At 39.5% G+C, this 18,853-nt stretch overlaps 1 protein-coding gene across 4 annotated transcripts in view; it reads left to right on the top strand.

Moving 5' to 3' along the window:
* Positions 1-18,833, top strand: part of WARS1 (tryptophanyl-tRNA synthetase 1) — a 34,189-nt gene extending 15,356 nt beyond the window's left edge. For all 4 annotated transcript variants that reach the window (XM_043516809.1, XM_038405237.2, XM_038405239.2 and 1 more), the window contains 8 exons: positions 1,491-1,599; positions 3,082-3,201; positions 3,789-3,971; positions 7,215-7,315; positions 8,604-8,716; positions 11,582-11,755; positions 14,764-14,904; positions 17,502-18,833. In XM_043516809.1, the coding sequence (XP_043372744.1) occupies positions 1,491-1,599; positions 3,082-3,201; positions 3,789-3,971; positions 7,215-7,315; positions 8,604-8,716; positions 11,582-11,755; positions 14,764-14,904; positions 17,502-17,660 (1,100 nt within the window). In that variant the 3' untranslated portion in view covers positions 17,661-18,833. The remainder of the gene's footprint in view (positions 1-1,490; positions 1,600-3,081; positions 3,202-3,788; positions 3,972-7,214; positions 7,316-8,603; positions 8,717-11,581; positions 11,756-14,763; positions 14,905-17,501) is intronic.
* Positions 18,834-18,853: the final 20 nt, after the last annotated feature.

Raw genomic sequence — 18,853 nt, 5'->3', positions numbered from 1 at the left:
AAAACAAAATATGTTTATTAACTACAAAGGATTAATATTAAGTGATTATAAGGGGTAGCAAACAGGACAAAGCAGATTACTGAGCAAAATAAACAAACATGCAACTTAAGCTTAATTCACTGAAGAAACTGGTTACAAATAGTAATTTCTCACCCTAAATGTTGTTTTGGGTAGGTTGCAGAGTTTCTACAGCTTAGAGTTCCAGGTATTTCTCTTCACAGGCTAGACCTCTGTCTCAGACTGGTTCCAGTCCTTTCTCCCCAGATCAGTCATTAGGTGTTTACAGCAATTATCCTGGGTGGGGATTCAATGAAGAACCAGTGACCTTGATTAACTCACTCTCCAGCCTTAAATAGAATCTTTTGTTTCCCTGTTTGATCCCCAACCCCCTTCTTCAGTGGAAAAGTACCAGCAGTGTCCAAGGTGGTATTTCGTACCAGGTGACATCATCACATGACCTTGCTGTATTAAAGCAACCTTGAGACAAGGTTTATTTGTAACATCCACAGGAAGGAACTCCAGGAAGATGGGAGATCAGCATCTTCAAAGACCCTTTATGGCCCATTCATACTGATTACATACTGTCTGGTGGGCATTCCCCAAGTACACATACAGTTGTAATTGTTACATAGTCAGGTACAGAAATGATACATGCATACAAATTGGATAATTACATTCAGTAAATTATAACCTTTCCAGTGATCCCTCACATGACCCATCTTGCATTAAACCTATCTTAGTTATGCCATATTCATATCATAACAATATTTCTATGAAGAATATGGGGGCATAATGTCACATCTATATTCTTCAGCACTATTGGAGATAGCCACCAGTCCCATCATAGAAAAGTAGGGCTGCAAGGGACCTCGAGTGGTAATCTTGTTCTTCCCCCGCATTCTGAAGCAGCACCAAGTAAACTTTAGAGTGACCATCCCTGACAGATGTTTGTCCAACATGTTCTTAAAAACCTCCACTGACAGGGATTCCACAACTTCTTTCCTTGGAAGCCTATTCCAGTGCTTAACTATCCTTAAGAGTTAGACATTCTTCTTGATATCTAACCTAAATCTTCCTTGCTGCAGATAAAGTCAGGTGTGGAGAACAATTGGGCTCTATCCTCTTTATAATAACCCTTAATATATGTGAAGACTTTTATCAGGTCGCCCTTTAGTTGTCTTTACTCAGGAGTAAACATATTCTGTTTTTTTAATCTTTCCTCATAGGGCAGGTTTTCTGTGTCTTTGAGCATTTTTGTTGCTCTCCTCGGGACTCTTTCCAGTTTATCCACATGCTTGATAAATTGTGGTACCCAAAACTGGACATAATACTCATGTTTACTTTAGTTAACCACTGTCCAGATTCTTTTTGATCGATGCTTCTGGTTTTATATTTCTTCGTCATTGTGTCTAAGCACTATGTTCTGTTTAAATCCATGAGTGGGTTTCAGCCAGCAGTGTATATAATTTGTTGTGCATTTGTTCTTTCAGTTCGATTTGGAAGCAGTAAAATTGATAAAGAGCTAATCAATCGAATAGAGAGAGTTACTGGAAAAACGCCTCACCACTTTCTGCGCCGAGGCATCTTTTTTTCTCACAGGTGGGTGAGGTTTTCTTTTTGTCCCTTTGGTAATACTCAGAGATGAGTAAACACAGAAACATATGGATCAGGATCCATGCAGTTTCCATTCATCTCAGCGGGAGCATCCTGTGTCCAACAGAGACCCATATTCTATTCTCATTTACACCAATAAATACCCAGAATAAAGTGCTTGAAATTAATGAAGTTATTCCTGGTTTACAATGTCGTCACTGGGAGCAAAACCTGGCCCCAAAAAGTAGGGGAAGTTTGGGGGAGAAATGCATGGAGAATCGTTGCTGTTTCATCCTCTTACTCATTCAGCCTTGTATTATGAGAAAGGGCACTTTCTGTGTATGGACTTGTGATTGAATAAATGAATAACATGGAAGATATCAAGTGGAAATACAGTTAAGAGTATGAGTACTCTTTCATCTCACTGATTTAACAAAGGACAGTTTATTTTGAAATGTGAAGTCTAGGGAGAAATCCTAGAAGTTCTGAAGTGTCATACTTCCTCTTGAAGTTAGGTACTAAAAAGTTAAAAGCTTTCTAAAAAGTAAATTGCATTTTTATTTTAGCATGATTCATGGCCATGATAGGAGTTGACTTTTAAATTATCTTGCCTATACAAAAACTGTTTGCATACATTTTAGTCATTAAGGAAAATGTGAGCAAGGTCAAAAATGTGCATTTTTTTTAAATTAGACCATGTTAAGTAATCAGGGAGGTGCGGGGGTTTTGGTTCAAAAGCTGCCAGTGTCAAAGGGTCTGATTCAGTGGTTCCCCATGCACTGACTTCTCTTTGACTTCACTGAGCATTCCACATATATAGCAACAACGGAACTAGGTAGATCTGCTTGGGTTCCAACATAATTTTCTTTCAAAGCTTTGTATGGTTGTCAGAAATGAGAGGGGCAGGGAAGGGGCTGGGTTTTTGTTTTTGTTTTTGTTTTTGTTTGTTGGTAGAGGAAAAGAGTTATCATTCCAAGAGTGAACATTTTCAAGTGTTGAACATAGTATAATTTCCAAACCTGGCTGTATGCTTAGGCCCCAGTCCTGTATTGGGATCTGCTGGCATAGACCTCCATGCTCATGACTTCAATGAGACTCAACATAGACACATGAGTCTACATCATTTGATCCCAATAGACATGTGGGACCTTAATTTATTATCATACAGTCCATATACAGGACCTATATTTTTCTATTAAATAATTCTGTTTTGCTTTTTTTTAAACTGAATCTTTTAAATGTGCTCAACTAATACCTTCTCTTTTTAAAATATCTTTTATGAAGTGTACTATAAAAAAGTCTTGTAAATATAAGTTACTATATTTGGTTTGTGAATACATTTTGCATTCAAAAGCTTTCACTTTTCTATTCAAAATTTTTGCTCTAGCTTGCCATCTGTTCCTTTTAGAGCTACTTTATTTACCTACATTGGTTGTCTTTGGTTAAATTCTATAAGTCATACCATGTTTCCTCTGTTTTATTTTCTAGAGATATGAACCAAATTCTCGATGCGTATGAAAATAAGAAGTCCTTTTACCTTTATACAGGTAGAGGCCCCTCCTCAGAGGCAATGCATGTTGGTCATCTTATCCCATTTATTTTCACAAAGTAAGTAGCTTCTGCCTCTAAGTTGCTAGTTTATTATTAAACAAATATTTGGTTCTCATCTGAAATATTGAACAGTATTTAAAGCTATAAAAACTGTACATCATACCCACTATCTATGTTATATCAGCTGCATATAAAATTAAATGCAAAAATCCTGTTAATGAAACTCTTACAGTGGCCTGGTTAAAGCAAGTCTGTTGCTGTCCCTACACCGCTGTTACCTCTCTCACATGGCGCGCACACATTATTCTCCATTCTTCTTTTTCTTGTTAAATAGGTATCAAAGAGGCAAAAAGTACAGTATGGTCACTAACATAGCAACAGAAACCTTGAGCCCGATTCTCCACTGCCCTGGGTAGCCGTTTACATCTGTGGCACATGCATGTAAAACACTAATCCTGAGGCGAGTGACTGGAGAACTCTGATTTGGTGGAATTTGTCATCCATTTTAGATAAGCATATGTACAAAGCAATGGAGAATCAAGCCCCTTAACTTTTATACTGCCTGAATTCATTTAAATATTTTGGTTGTGCAACCCATTTGCTTTAAGTTGTTCTGCAAAATAAAATATTTTTATTTCTGTTAGATGGCTGCAAGAAGTATTTAATGTTCCCTTGGTTATACAGTTGACTGATGATGAGAAATACCTGTGGAAAGATCTGACAGTTCAGAAAGCTTATGAATATGCTATAGAAAATGCAAAGGACATCATAGCCTGTGGTTTTGACATCAATAAAACCTTTATCTTTTCTGATCTTGACTACTTGGGGTAAGGTTATAAGAGTTTGTAAAACCTCTTGATCAAAAGTTTTCAAATAATCTCTGTGATCTTGCAACAGCTAGCAATATAAACACATTGACTAATGTCTCTAGATCTGAAACCTTCCAGGCAATTTTTGCTCTACTTCACACAGTACCTTATTGGCCATGTTTTATAATATATCTTTGCAATGTATGAACATGTGGCTGGGTGGGTGTGTATTTATAACAATATAAAATATACATAATATTTTATATATTAAATATGAGTATGTAATAAAGAGAATATTATAAAAATAACTGAGTACATAGGTCTCCTGGGAACATCAAGACTGAAGCTTCATTTCTTTAGGACGCTATCAAAATCTCAGATGTCTTTATAGTCTCATGTCATAGGTTTTTTTGGGCTATGTTCTTTTTCTGTTAGGGATAAACAAGTTACTTTCATGTTGATCTATGACTATAATAGAACTTAAATGGTTAACATTTTAACTTCCAGTAGGGGTGTGCTGCTAATACAAATCCACAAGATTCTTGCAGTTTTAAAAAAAAGGTAGCCATGATGGTTGCCTGCTTAGAAGAAAGAAGCCCCCATAGAAGAGATCAAAATTTTAGAAGTCATGGTCCTGATTCTTCTGTCACTTAAACTGGTGAGAATAAGGAACTTCCATGGAGACCTAGGGACAAGGGAATATACTGTAGAGCCAGCACTTCCCCTTTTTTCCCCCATGGTATTGGGTCTCACCTCATTAAAAAGGAGGGGAAAACACTGTGCATGATTTGCTCATACGGGTCCCATCCTGCAAATCTTACTTACCTGAGTAGCTCATACCCATGTGAAAATTGACTTCAGTGGGACTAGCCATGTGAATAAAAATACTCACAACAGTATTATTATAAAACCTTTTTTCTATGTAGAGTTTGCAGGAAACAAAACAAGTTTTGAAACAAGGGGCAAAGGAACATTATTAAGGCATACACTGTAATAATGGAACAACTTTAGTTTCTTGCAGAGCCTCTTTGTTTATTTGGTTTTTTTAAAATTTATATTTTAAAACTTTTTTTTATAAAACAAAAGAACAAAAATACATATATAGGATCAGTGCTTGGAGAGATCCATGCCAGTTTGGGAGCCTCCAAGTCATAAGACCTCAAGTATTTTATATTGATTTAACATTTTAATGGCAGTAGAAATGGCATCTAATTATGAGGAAGAACAAAGCAGATGAGAAGTTCCAAACTCTCCAATCTCACATTAATTAACAAGATTTTGAAATATCTCTAATAAATTAGTTCATTTCTTCCTACCTGCCAATTTCAAAAAAATATATAAGGAGGGATTTTCTAAGCACTCAACATTGGCCTAACTCTGCGCCTATTGGTGTTAATGGTACTCCCATTGACTTCAATGGGAGCCGAGTTTGATCAACACAGACTGCATCTGAAAATTCCACCCATACCATATTTACAAACACACTCATGTTGTACAAATATATTGGAGTATATTTGGAGATCTATTTTATCCTTGAACAGAAATAGCAGCAATGTTGCTGGGGCTGCAGTATTTCTATATATTCTCATGCATCTGCAGGTATTGAGAAATGTTCCCACGGGTGTAAGGCCATAACTGAGTGTCTGTTAATCTTCTTTCCAGGGAAAGTGAATTAAAAATTGATAAAGTTTTATCATCAAAGAACAGATATATTTTGCTTATAGTGCATTTTGTAAGCTTGTCTACTTACTACATACACAAGTGTATATAGTGTTTCATATCCCATGTAAAAGTCTAGAGCTAATGCAAGATTTAAGGGAAAAAATCATACAGTCTGAAGAAATTTAGAGTAAATGTTGAACAGTTAACATCAAGGCTATATCTATACTACCACTTATGTCGGCAAAAGTTATGTTGCTCAGGGGTGTGAAAATACCACACCCTGAGCAACATAAGTTTCGCCAGCATAAATGGTATAGTGCACAGCGCTATGTTGGCAGGAGAGCTTCTCCCGCCAACCTAGCTACTGCCGCTCATTGAGGTGGTTTTATTATGTCAACGGGAGAGTAGCTACATGAGTAATTTTACAGCAGTGCAGTTGCATTGCCATGATTGTGTTCTATAAGCTCGCTAGTGTAGACATGGCCTAACTCTGCCTCCGTGTGCTTATGCAAAATATGGGCTCTCTCCCTAGAATTATTTGTAAATACAGCACAAACTTGAATTTCTTACACAAACTTATACACAACAAAGTGAGCAATTTTCAAGTGAAACCTGAGGTTTTATGTCTTAATGAGACCTGTAAATCAAGCCAACTTTGAATAAAATTAATTCAGATATTTAGATCTTCTTCCACACGAGAAGAAGAATCTACTTTTGGATGCTTAGGGAAGAAGAGTCAGTTAGGTGTTCAGGTACCATGGTGATGATGACTAACATTTAAAAACTATGATAGTTCAGGGAGGGCTTGATGACTTTGAGGACAGTGTTGGAGGTTTTCACTAGCCTTACCTCCTCCTGCTTCCCTGGAGGAAAAAGAGTTTCTTTTTTGTTGTTTGTTTGTTTTTTTCTTGTAGCAAAAAGAACTTCCAAGCCTGTCCTTCTGAAGAAGGGTCTCTCTGGGTATCTTGTTGCAGTGCTTCATGGGAGTTGTAGTTCAGGTGCCTCAAGCTCCTTTTCCCCGTTGACCAGCCTGACTTGGGGTCTCCCATGATACACTACAGTCTTCCTCTTGGAGAGGGAGGAGATGCATCATGGAAGTCCCTGGCCAGGGTGCATCATAGGAGCTTTAGTCTGCCAGGAATCCCAGCCCATGGAGGAGAACTGTACAGGATGTGACTGAATCTCAATTCCCATGAGGCACCTCACTAGTATTTCCAAATCAAAATATTTTGATTTTTCAGACATTTGGGTTTTGTTTTGTTTTTTTACAAAAAATTGAAATTTTCTACAGAAACCAAACACTTTGTTTTGTTAAAAACCCAATTTTCTATTGAAAACCAGTTTTGGCAGAACAGTTTTGACCAGCCCTACTGATCAAGGGTATGTAAGCTTGCGGAGAAAAAAATATAAACTTCCAAAATTATTTAATCTTGGTTTTTAAAAATTGTGTTCTAAATTTATTAATAAATACCAGGAAGCAGTGCTTCTAAGATGGTATGACAATATACCCATGTTGTATAGATGTTATTACAGAAATGTAGTCTCCCCTCTTTAACACTAAATTCTCTCCCTTTTGACTCCCTCCCCACTTTTTTACAGGATAAGTTCAGGATTCTACAAGAATGTTGTACAGATTCAGAAGCATGTTACATTTAACCAAGTGAAGGGAATCTTTGGCTTTACAGACAGTGATTGCATTGGTAAGAGCATGAATATGAGTTACTGGAAAGGACTGCTGTTTGCACTTTGTGTGATACCAAAGGCACTTTGATTGTGTAAACAGACTGCTCATTGGAAAAAGTGACAGGAGAAGCACAAATATTAATATTTTGAAACTGCTCACATCGGACATAGTCCTGGCGTCTTTACTCAGGCAGAACACTGTTAGCTACCACTGTAAGTTTTCCCAGTATAAGAGCTGTTGTTTATGGCCATGATGGCAATGAATTATGAAATACAGGAGTTGTTGACGTGCATGCAATGTCCACAGTGTAGAGAGTAATTCTTTGTGTAATTTACTGCTACAACTAATACCTAATAATAACACTTCTATTGCACTTTCTACCTTAAATGCATTTTCCAAGTCTTACTTTTTGGGTTTGCTTGTTTTTTTAGGATAAATTATAGGTATACTATCTATATTTTTCAGATGGGAAAATAGAGTCCTAAAGGCCTAATTTTCAGAGGTGCTGAGCAGCCACAGCTTCTGTTGACACAGTTGTAGGTGCTTAACTCCCCTCACAATAAGGTTCAAATTGGCTTGGGGCTCAAATATGAGATTAGAACTCAGGAGTTCCTGGCTCCCAGCCCTGTTCTTGAACTACTAGGTCAGGCCTCTCTTATAGCTTCTCTGGGATATGATTCCCACATTCTGGCTGGGCTCTGGATAGAAAAAAACATGTTTGTTATAAACAGCCACTGTTATTTATGCTCTGTGGGGACACTGAGCACTCTTAACCAGTTTGGGAAAATCCGCCATAGCCCTTCTTCAATTTGGAGAGGGAGTTGGGCCATGAATCTCTGTCATGGGGGACGGGTAAGGAGGTCATACACCCCATCTCCTGTGCCCCTTCTGGAGAGGGCAAAAGGAAGAGTCTGAACATGAGATTTGATGATAGTTACTGTCTTAATGTAGAATGAACATATTGATGGCAGTGCAGAGCTTTCTGTTCTCCCTGTGGCCTATGAAAGAAGGGAATGAACAGGGGGATTCACAGATTCCAAGGCCAGAAGGGGCCAGGCTAATGCCCCACCCTCAAACAGGCTGCAGAATTGCTCACAGAAGGTGGATAAAAGCATATCTTTTAGAAAGACAGCTATTCTCATCTTTCTGAACTGAATAATGCACTTTTCTGTGTGGTGACACACTAAATACATCTCTATAATACAATTCTTAATTATCTTACTGTAGTGTTAAAGACGCATGTGTTGGATGTAATTGAACTGGCAAGGTGAAATACAAATGTTCTAAAATGTGTTCTTTCCTAGGAAAGATCAGTTTTCCTGCTATTCAAGCTGCTCCATCCTTTAGCTCATCATTTCCACAAATCTTCAAGGACAAGAAAGACATTCAGTGTCTTATCCCATGTGCCATTGATCAGGTTAGAAATTATTTTATTTTATTTTGGGATTTTTAAAATGCACCCTCAGACTTTCATGAGGTGACCAAAAAAATAGAAAACATCCTTCTCACGGGCCATCTCCTCAGGCAGAAGTCCTCTGAGGATACTTGATAGGTCTTAAACTGTGTCCTGATAGGAATAATACAGGCTGTATCAGCCCAGTAGGCACTTTACTAATTTCATACTAATTCCCATTAAATCTTGAACGTGTCATGATATCAGACTAGTCCCTAGTGTGCACGTGTACACGAATGTACAATGGTCACATGAAACATGTGGCTCTTACAGATCTCAAAGCACTACAAAGTCAGTATCATTATCCCTGTTTTACAGATCGGAAAACTGAGCTACAGGAAAGGGAAGTGACTTCCCCAGGATCACCTAGCATGTCAGTGGCAGAGCCTGGAATAGAACTCATGTCTCCTGAGTTCTAGTCTGGTGGTCTTTCCACTAGACCACACTGCCACGCTATAAATTACTCAGAGGTGGGAAATCCGCAGTACTGTGCATGCACAGAATTAATGTCCCCCTGCAGAAAAATGTCTTCTGATGGGGAAGCAAAGGGAAACCGCAAGAATGGTCATGCCCCTCTCCCCAGCAGCATGGGCATGTCAGTTCGAGTGCCCGGAGCAGCCAGCGGAAACATAAATAACCCCTGGGGCTGGGCTGGTATGCATGCATGGGGAGACGTCAGTCATGTGCGGGAGGCGGGGAGAGCGTGTATGCCGGCGAGCAAGAGAGGCTCTGTCCCTCTTGCTTGCTATTATAGCATGCCCAGCGTGGGTGGCAAGGCTTCGGGGTGTTTCTGAGGAGGTAGGCATGGGACAGGCTCAGTCCCCTCAGGCAGTGCAGAATTTAACAGGCTGTCTGCTTAGTGAATTGTTCCCAGTGTTCTTAATGAATTCCCCCAGGAGTATAAAACAGGTGTAAAAGTTTTAGGCTCCTTTACATTGCCAGTATGGCCTTATAAATGTTTATAGTCTAAATTTAGAACTGGTCTAAATTTTTGGACTGAAAAATGTTCCAATCAAAATATGCTGTATGAATTGTTTATTCCTGACCTTTCTGGAGATGGTCAGTAGCCAATGTAAATTGTGAGTTTGATACCCCAGCACTCAGGGGCAGGGGTTCCAGGGGCAGTCAGGGGACAGGGAGAGGGGTGGTTGGATGTGGCAGGGGTTCCAGGGGGGCTGTCAGGAAGGAGGGGGGGGTTGGATGGGGCAGCGGGGGACAGTTAGGGGTAGGGGTTCGGGGGCGGTCAGCGGACAGAGTGCAGGGGGTGGATGGGGCAGGGGTCCCAGGGGGCCGTCAGGGAACAGGGGGGTTGGATGGGGCAGGAGTCCTGGGGGGAGCTGTCAGGGGCTGAGAAGTAGGGGGGGCCGGATAGGGGGCAGGGGGCCTGGCCATGCCTGGCTGTTTGGAGAGGCACAACCTCCGCTAACTGGCCCTCCATACAATTTCATTAACCCGATGCGGCCCACAGGCCAAAAAGTTTGCCCGCCCCTGCCTTAAAGCAACCCAGCTTGGAACTCCCACCCAGACAGCCAAGTCAAATATGAGGAGGATTACTGAAAATCTTGTGCATCATATACAAAGTTCTACTAATCCCAAAGGATCAGGCACATTACCCACCAGGTTAATGAATAGTTCCGATCTTACCCAAATACACGCTTACAGCCAATTTTATTAACTAAACTAAGATTTATTTAGAAAGAAAAGAGAGAGAGTATTGGTTAAAAGAGCATTATATATACAGGTATGAATAGACTTCTTAGGTCAGTTTCTAGTGGAGATTGTGAGCTTTAGAGTTGCAACGAGTCCTTTCCAGAATCAGTTCATCAGGTTATAGTCCAATGCCCAATATTAGGGTGATCTAGAATGGAACTGGAGACTTCAGTCTTGCAACTCAAACTTCCCCATATAAAGCTTAAGCAGATCTGAGATGAAAGGATCAGGGCCCAAGAGTTTTTATAGATCCCTTGACAGCAGGTGTTCGTTAGGTGAAGAATGGTGTCTTTGAAGTAACCTCCTATTTCCTAAGCACCACCTGTAATTAGCTACATAGAGTAACATAAGATAATTACCCATCTTCAGCCATTTACAGGTAGTTCACTACAAACTTCAAAGAGAAATAAGGACGATATTACTACATTCACAGCTTATTTAAATGTGAACATCTACTTTTGCTCTCCGAATCAACAGAATACAGCGAAAGACAGGAACCGTTTGGTTACATTGTCAGCCTCTAACAATATATACGTAAAGACACACAAAACGCAAACATTATTTACTAATATGTCTTTAAAGGTTGAATCTAGGTCAATTAGCCTGCTAGTTATGCAAGCCTTTCTGGCCCTGTGTCACATATCAACGTTGTAAAACCACTGCTGTTGGCTCCCTTGTTTGAAAGTCTTGTTAGAGATCAAGAAACTAACAGGCATGAAGGCAGCACTACCTACTGGATCCTGGAGGAGGAGGCTTCTCTAATTTACAAGCTGTGTATGTTGCCAGGGTACTTTTGATAAGAAGTTTACACTGCTCTTGCCCAGAACTTAGCATCCTGTTGATAAATAGCAGACTTCTGTCTCCTGTGCAGTCAAACTTCATTTTCATAAGTGCCAAGTTCACACAGTTTCTTCTTAAATAAACTTCATGGTTTGTTATGAAAGGATGGGCTCTAAAAAGAAACCAGAGATATAAGAAGGGATTCTTCAAGGGGGATTGGAAATAGGCTATGAGACATTTTGTCACTGGTTGGAATCTGAACCAGATGAGTTGTAATCAAACAGTTCTGAACTATGTATATTCACTTTTATTCAAGACTTTTATTGGTGGTTGCTCTAGGATCCTTATTTTAGAATGACAAGGGATGTAGCACCAAGGATTGGATATCTTAAGCCAGCCTTATTGCATTCGATCTTCTTCCCAGCGCTGCAAGGAGCACAGACAAAAATGAGTGCTAGTGACCCCAACTCCTCCATCTTCCTCACTGACACACCCAAGCAGATCAAGACAAAGGTAAGAACCGAATGTTACAATAAGCCCTCTTTTTTTGTTTTGTTTTGTTGACCATTTTTTTAAACATATCCACATCCTTTTTCCTTTTATAATTTATTCTAATGTACCTTCAGAGTTGGACTGAGTAAGACACACATAACTAACCTAGTCTGATCCTGTGATGTAAATCAAACGAAGAGCTCTTGTTCTCTGTTGACTACTCCATGGCACCGAATACCACGTGTTACACAGTGACAGTTGCTAGGCAGGCCAAATTTTCACTGCGGCTCAGTGGATCTGCTACTGCCATGTACTTCTCCAGCTAATTAGTCTGTGAACAGAAATATTACATTAACTTTCTCTTTGGTTTTAAAAAGAGTATCTATCTCCTCTCCAGTGCATCCCCATAACTCCTCTTAATCCTAAAGAAAATCATGCATTCATAATGACAAGAGACTAAGTTGGACTAGGTTTGTTGCCTATGACATGGTGCACTATGGAATTTGCACAAAGAATGAGTCATCTTTAGAATATTCTGAAAACATTACGAAGTTAGACAAGAGGAAACCTGTCTTCTAGGCATACGATACCCTTGATTTAGGGGTTGGTATCTACATGTAGGTAAACCTCCTTGTACATAGAAAGTATGCAGCAAAGGAGCGTTCGGCCCATGTATTGATTGGTGGGGATCACTGTCAGTCAAAATAGAAGAAAGATTTGTTGCATCTTATAGCTGGTTAGGCAGCATTCCTAACATGTCTGACAAACTGTCATGGAATGTAGCAGCTAGGATCTCTGGTATGTTTTTTTTCTGTGAACAATAAGTGTCCTGCATGTGAACTGCTGGGTGTGTCTTGAGGAAGCAGTATTTGTTTAAGAATTATAATTACGACTTCAGCATTGTGTCCTCTTGCATTTGTGTGGAAGAATTCCACAATTATGCAGAATTTTGGTTTAAGTAGGTAGATGAACTCTTCTGTTTTATTGGGAGAGGAAAAAACTCTAATCCCTTGCTTTAAAATAGTGATATGCATTTAAATACAATATTGGTAGTTTACCTTCTGTCTCTTGGAGGGTATCAAATATACTCTAGGGGCAATCCAAGGTATTGTAAGACAATAAATCCTATTTCTGCACCCAGTAAACTGGTTTAAACAATAATTAAAGGTAGAATTATAAACACCAGATCACAATATGATAGGCATTTCTTCTACAAAGGAAAATTATGGATTGGAATAGAATTTTTTAAACATGTCAGTAAAATTTTGTATAAAGGAAAACTAATTAATATTGATGTAAACTTTCAAAGGCCTTTGAAAAAGTCTATTTCAAGAGACAATTAAGAAGTCATGGAGAGAAAGGCGAAGTACTGTCTGTGATCAAAAGTGGCTAGGAGACAAAACAGAGTAGGAATAAATGGCAAATTTCCATCATGGCAAAAGATTAACAGCAGGGTGCCACAAGATTCTTTACTAGAACTGATTTTTAATAATTCTATTAATAATTTTATTAATGATATGGAAAAGTGTTTGAGCAGTGAGGTGGTAAAACTTGCAGATGGCAAGGGCTAATTAGGTTAGTCAAGATTAGAAGACTGTGGAGCTTGAGAGGGACCTAACCAAGCTGGGTGAATGGGCAACACTATGGTACATTAAATTAATTGCTGATACATGTATAGCATAATAATCTCAACTACTTATACATCTAACTGGATTTCAAATTAACTGCATCAGCTCAGGAAAAAGACCTTCATCATCGTGGACAGCTCAATGAAACCCTCTGCTTAATGTGCAGAAGCAGTCAAAAAAAACAAACAGAGTTTGCATGCTTAAGGAATGAGGGCAAGAATTATACAGAATATATCAATATATGAAACAATGGTATGCACTCACCTGGAATTCTTCTTTCAGTACTAGTCATCCCTTCTCAGCAAGTATATTGCACAATTAGATGAGATTCAGAGATTGGAAACATGAACAATTCAGAGTAAGAGAAAATTCTTATTTGAAGAGTCAAAAGACTGGAATAGTTTGCCTTACTGTGCCGGTGCAGAGGAGTAGAGACGTGATAGAAGTATATAAAATAAAGAGTGTTCTAGAAAAGGCAGATTGTGAGCTGCTGTTCAGCCTGTCTCCTAGCACAAGAACAAGGGGACATTCCATGAAATTGGAAGGTGACAAATTCAGAATTGATTTTAAAAAAATGTTTTAAGTTTTCAGACAGTAAATAATTAACCCATGAAACTCATTGCCCCAAGATATCATTTAAGATCCAGATTTTAGCAAAATTCAAATGTAGATTAGACATTTTTATGACTAAGAATACCCAGTTAGAGAAAATACAGTAAATCCCAAACAGGATTTCATCTGTAAACAGAAGAAAATGAAAAAAGGCAAATAGCAAAAATGAAGGTGCTGGACACTGTCTCTTTCCAGCCTTGGCCATTGTTGTCTTCAGCTCCTCTCTTCTCCTTCTCTCGTCGCTCTTGATAATTGCTAAATCCTACCGGTTGTATTCTCTCTCTAACCTCTCTAAAATCTGTCTGCTCCACTCCATTCTCCTTCAAAATTAATTTCTCAGTGAGGTGAATATAGGATATACCTAACAATGTTGCTGTTGTTTGTATGAAGATAGTTTTGTGCAATAATAATAATAATACATAGCCTTCCTTACAAGTGGTGACAACTGCAGCAGAAAGGACTAGTGTTCTTAATGAAAATCTGGGTAAATTTTTGATGCGACTTAATTAGACCTAAGGGACCTGTTTATGGGTTGATTGTGTGCTTCATCATCTTGTCCTGCTGCTCACAGCTTGTCACTCCCCTCGACGTGTCCTGCCATTACCTTCTGCATAAGGCTCTGCACAAATCTGCTCCAGCTTACACCTCAGCTAGTCTTTAAAACCGATTTTTTTTGTAATATTTGTATGTAATATTGATATAAGTACTTATGGCCCTTCCATATCAACTGTTTATAGTGTAATTCCCATTTGACAGATGTTATGCCATCAAATAATTATGTTGTTCTAGATCAACAAGCATGCCTTCTCTGGAGGTAAAGATACTATTGAAGAACACCGGAAGTATGGGGGTAACTGTGAGGTTGATGTCTCTTACATGTATCTTACCTTCTTCCTTGAAGATGATGACAAACTTGAAAAAATGAAGCAGGTAAGGAGCCAACTTAAAGATCATTACTATTTGTCTTTTCGTGGGGAGGGACCTGGCTACAATCAAGACCTCCTATTTGAACCTCCTCATGGAATATATCCATGATATAATGTTATATCCTCCCTTTATAAGGGTTTCTCTATCCTAGTTGAACTCTGCAAATGATCCAGATTTGTGTGTGATGGTTGTGGCATTCTCTCCTCACATGTACCACTTTCTTTTTCTTTTTAAAAAGTGGGGAAAGGCAACCCCCTATATTTTCATGGGGTCTTGTGTAGGAGGATCTCTTCCCTCTCTTTACCCCTTTTTAAATTATTTTACTTAGTTTGGCTTTTTTAATATGTTTTCATTAAGTTTTAAGTATATTATGCATATTAACCCTACTTATTTAGTGTGTGATGTCTCTAAACCCTTTGTAGCTTTTAAAGTTAGTGAAAAGTTTATTTCATATGCTGATAGTCGTTATGGACTAACTCAACTTTTGACATGTTTATATTGATATACAATGAAGTCCACACAAAAGATCTCACTAATGTAAGTAATTTCCCACTAAAACCTATCTAGCAAGAACTCCTCATCATGGGATTGCTGGCAGGGTAAGGGTTGTAAGGGTCATTGATGGGTCTAAGCAGGACATGTGTTCTTTGGAAAACAGTACTTTCACTCACTACTGAAAGCAGCTGGACCAAGACTAGTTTGTTGACTTTCCCCACTCAGAATAGCTGTTAGAAAGACCAGGAGCTGCCAATTCCTCTTTATCTCTCCCCACACAACTTTCCCTGAACAGGGAAGGAAGCAGAGTTCAGGAAGTCGTTGTTCCTCTTGGAATACTGCAGCCAAGTCCTTGTGTGTTCCAGGAGCACAGGGGGACATGCCGGCTGAGTGGTTTCCTGAAGATCTCCTAGCACTGCATCAGCAACAGCCCAGCTCTCCCAGTGCTAGTGCACGCTTCTGCTAGGATTTTTGCCACCACGCTGTCTCAAAGCAAGGTTAGAAAACATGGTGGCAAAAATATTTCAGCCAGCCTAGCACGAATGGAACTGAGCCAGTTGTAGTGAGATAGTCGGAGGCTTTCAAAAAATGGTCATTATAGAGACATTATAGAGAGCTTCCTAGCTGAGTGAAACATCATTAAAAGACTAAAAGTCCCAAAATGCATTGGAATAATTGTATTTTGTCCTTAAAATGTAGTCCTTGAGTGTTGGCAACAGCTGCGGCTTGAAGAGATACCAAGAAATGGCTTAAGGGGAGATGAGACCAAACTGTCTTCGTTACCACTTCAAAACCAGGGCTGAGCTCCCCTAAGCCACCGCCACAGTTTCTAACCCAGTGCGGAACAGTTTGGTCCTGTGTACATGTGCAACTCGCCCATTTAACAGCGGTGCTGTTGAATGAATTGCCGACAAATCATATGTTTCCTAGTGTGGACAGAGACTTTCAGTGCCATTCAGTATAAACAGGATCCACTATTCATGTATAGATTCTCTGTTAAACCCTGTGAAAGAAAAATGACAGTTTGTGTATGCTGTTGTGAAATACAAGATGGCTACTAATACTTTTTCTTTAAACTGAAATCCTAAGGAGGAAAAAATGGTTTCCTGTAGATAATACAGTAAAAGTTGTTTTTATGCGGCACTTCACCAACCAGAAAGCTCTATAAACCAACATTTCTGATCTTCACTGAAATTCCGGTTTATAGTCCGGTTGGCACAGGCCTGGCAGGGGGGTAGGGTGCTGGCTCTGGGAGGGAGTTTGGGTGTGGGAGGGGCAGCAGGTTGGGGCGTGGAAGGAGGTGTGGGGTGCCAGATCTCCCCTCAAGGTATGACTTGTCCCAGCTGTTCCTAGATGGAGGCACGGCAGGCAGCTCCGTGCACTTCCCCTGACCCTGCACTGAGCGCTAGCTCCACTGACTGGGAACCATGACCAATTGGAGCTGTAGGGGCAATGCCTGTGGGCAAAGACAGCACGCAGAACCGCCTGCCACACCTCTGCCTAGGAGCAGCCGGGACAGGTCGCTGCTTGTGTGGAGCCACCCAAGGTGAGCGCCCCCCAGGATCCAGCACCCTGCACCCCCCTCCCCCGTGCTCCAACCTGCTGCACTGAGCCCTCTCCTGCACCCAAACTTCCTCCCAGAGCCCGTGCCCCGCACCCCCTCCCATGCCCCCCCCAGCCCCTCACCCCCTCCTGCACCTAAACTCCCTCCCTTTTAGTTAACTGGCATTTTCACTTACTGGCACCCCCGCCTCTTTCCACCACCTCCCCCCCCCCACACACAATTTCTCCAACATGCCGGACAAAACAGCTTTTACTGTAACTGGATTTTCAAGTTAAAACTCTGCTCACTTAGTTTACTCACATAAGCATGTTCAATAAAAAAAACTTGCTGTACTGTGTTGATAAACCCTTTAAAAATCAGTGAGTGATGTTGCAGATTACACTATCAGTGTGATATCAGGTGATCTTCTGACGTATATAATTTTAATATACATGCAAATCTTTATTTGCCAGGAGCTGTGCTTTTAAAGATATTCTGCTCAACATTGAGGCTCTTTTCCATATTACTGGATTAGTTTTAACAACTGACGCTTTCTTGGCAGGCTTACACAAGCGGAGCACTGCTCACAGGAGAGCTAAAGAAAATGCTTATTGAAACACTGCAACCCTTGATAGCAGCTCATCAGCAGAGACGCAAACAGATCACAGATGAAATGGTGAAACAATTTATGACTCCACGGAAACTGGCATTCGATTTTTAATAATGTAGATGTAATTTATCAATAGATTGGAAATAGTTTTCTGTTGTATGTCATCACTCCCTAATTATGCAAAGGCTGCAATCAGTGCTTTATAAATGTTGCTTTTAACAAATTATTTTCAGTGTACGATCGGTGACTATTTGGAAGAATTGTTAAGATATTATTCATATCTGTATTTAAAAAACCAAAACTTGTTAGGCGAGGTATCAATTTCATTGTAACAGAAATGTCAGAGCTGCCAGATTGTATGGCAAACCATGTTAACAGAGGACCCTATTACTGTATTTAAGTTGAAAATATTAAAGTATAATAAAATTTCTATTGTAATGCCAAAGTCTAACTTGTAAATTGTTCTAGATATGCTAGTAAGAGTCCATATCTCAAAAAGAAATTAAATTCTTAGTAAATCCAACTTTTTTTATCTGTGGTGCTCAGCTTAATGGACTGGGTTATAATGGTGGCTGCTCAGGGACATATTGCACATACAAAGTAGGTGAGTTTTACAGGGTAAATTGTACAGGAATATGTTCTAGATGTTAAATGGATAAGGAGTATACACATCTCTGTTGCTAAAGCAGAGAACTGAGAGTCACACTGACTCTGCCACAGCCTTTCGGCAAGTCATAGAACCTCCTCTCCCTTCATTTCCACATCTGTAACAATGGAGTGATAATACTTACCTCCCCAAGGTAAGTGTTCACTAATGTTTGTAAAGTTGGGCCAAGTTCACTAATGTTTGTAAAGTTTTTATCCTCAAATGGAAGACACTATAGAAGTGCAAATTATTTTTCCATTACCGGAATCTAAAATGCCTCAGATTATGCTAAGAAACCCCTTATGCTAAGGTATTTCTTTTTAAGTTGTGCATTTGTTAGAAAATCTACTTCTTTGAAATACCCCATAAACTATTTCCATGTCCAGTTTCTTTTTCTGCAACAGACTCTTACAATCTTTAGTGCAACACATGCATTAGCAATACAAACAATCAACTGACATTTTTGATAGTGCTGAAAACTTTATTCGTTAGACTGGATCTAAAGTATAACAATCTATGTGTATTTATAACTCATACCTGTCTGGATGATAGCATTGGAAATACAGTTGAGCATCTGAAGAAGTGGTGTTTTACCCATGAAAGCTTATGCCCAAATAAATCTGTTCGTCTTTAAGGTGCCACTAGACTCCCCATTGTT

The sequence above is a fragment of the Dermochelys coriacea genome, chromosome 6 (genome assembly GCF_009764565.3).
Source record: "Dermochelys coriacea isolate rDerCor1 chromosome 6, rDerCor1.pri.v4, whole genome shotgun sequence".
Lineage (NCBI taxonomy): Eukaryota > Metazoa > Chordata > Testudines > Dermochelyidae > Dermochelys > Dermochelys coriacea.
This window is presented reverse-complemented; position numbering and strand designations above follow the sequence as displayed.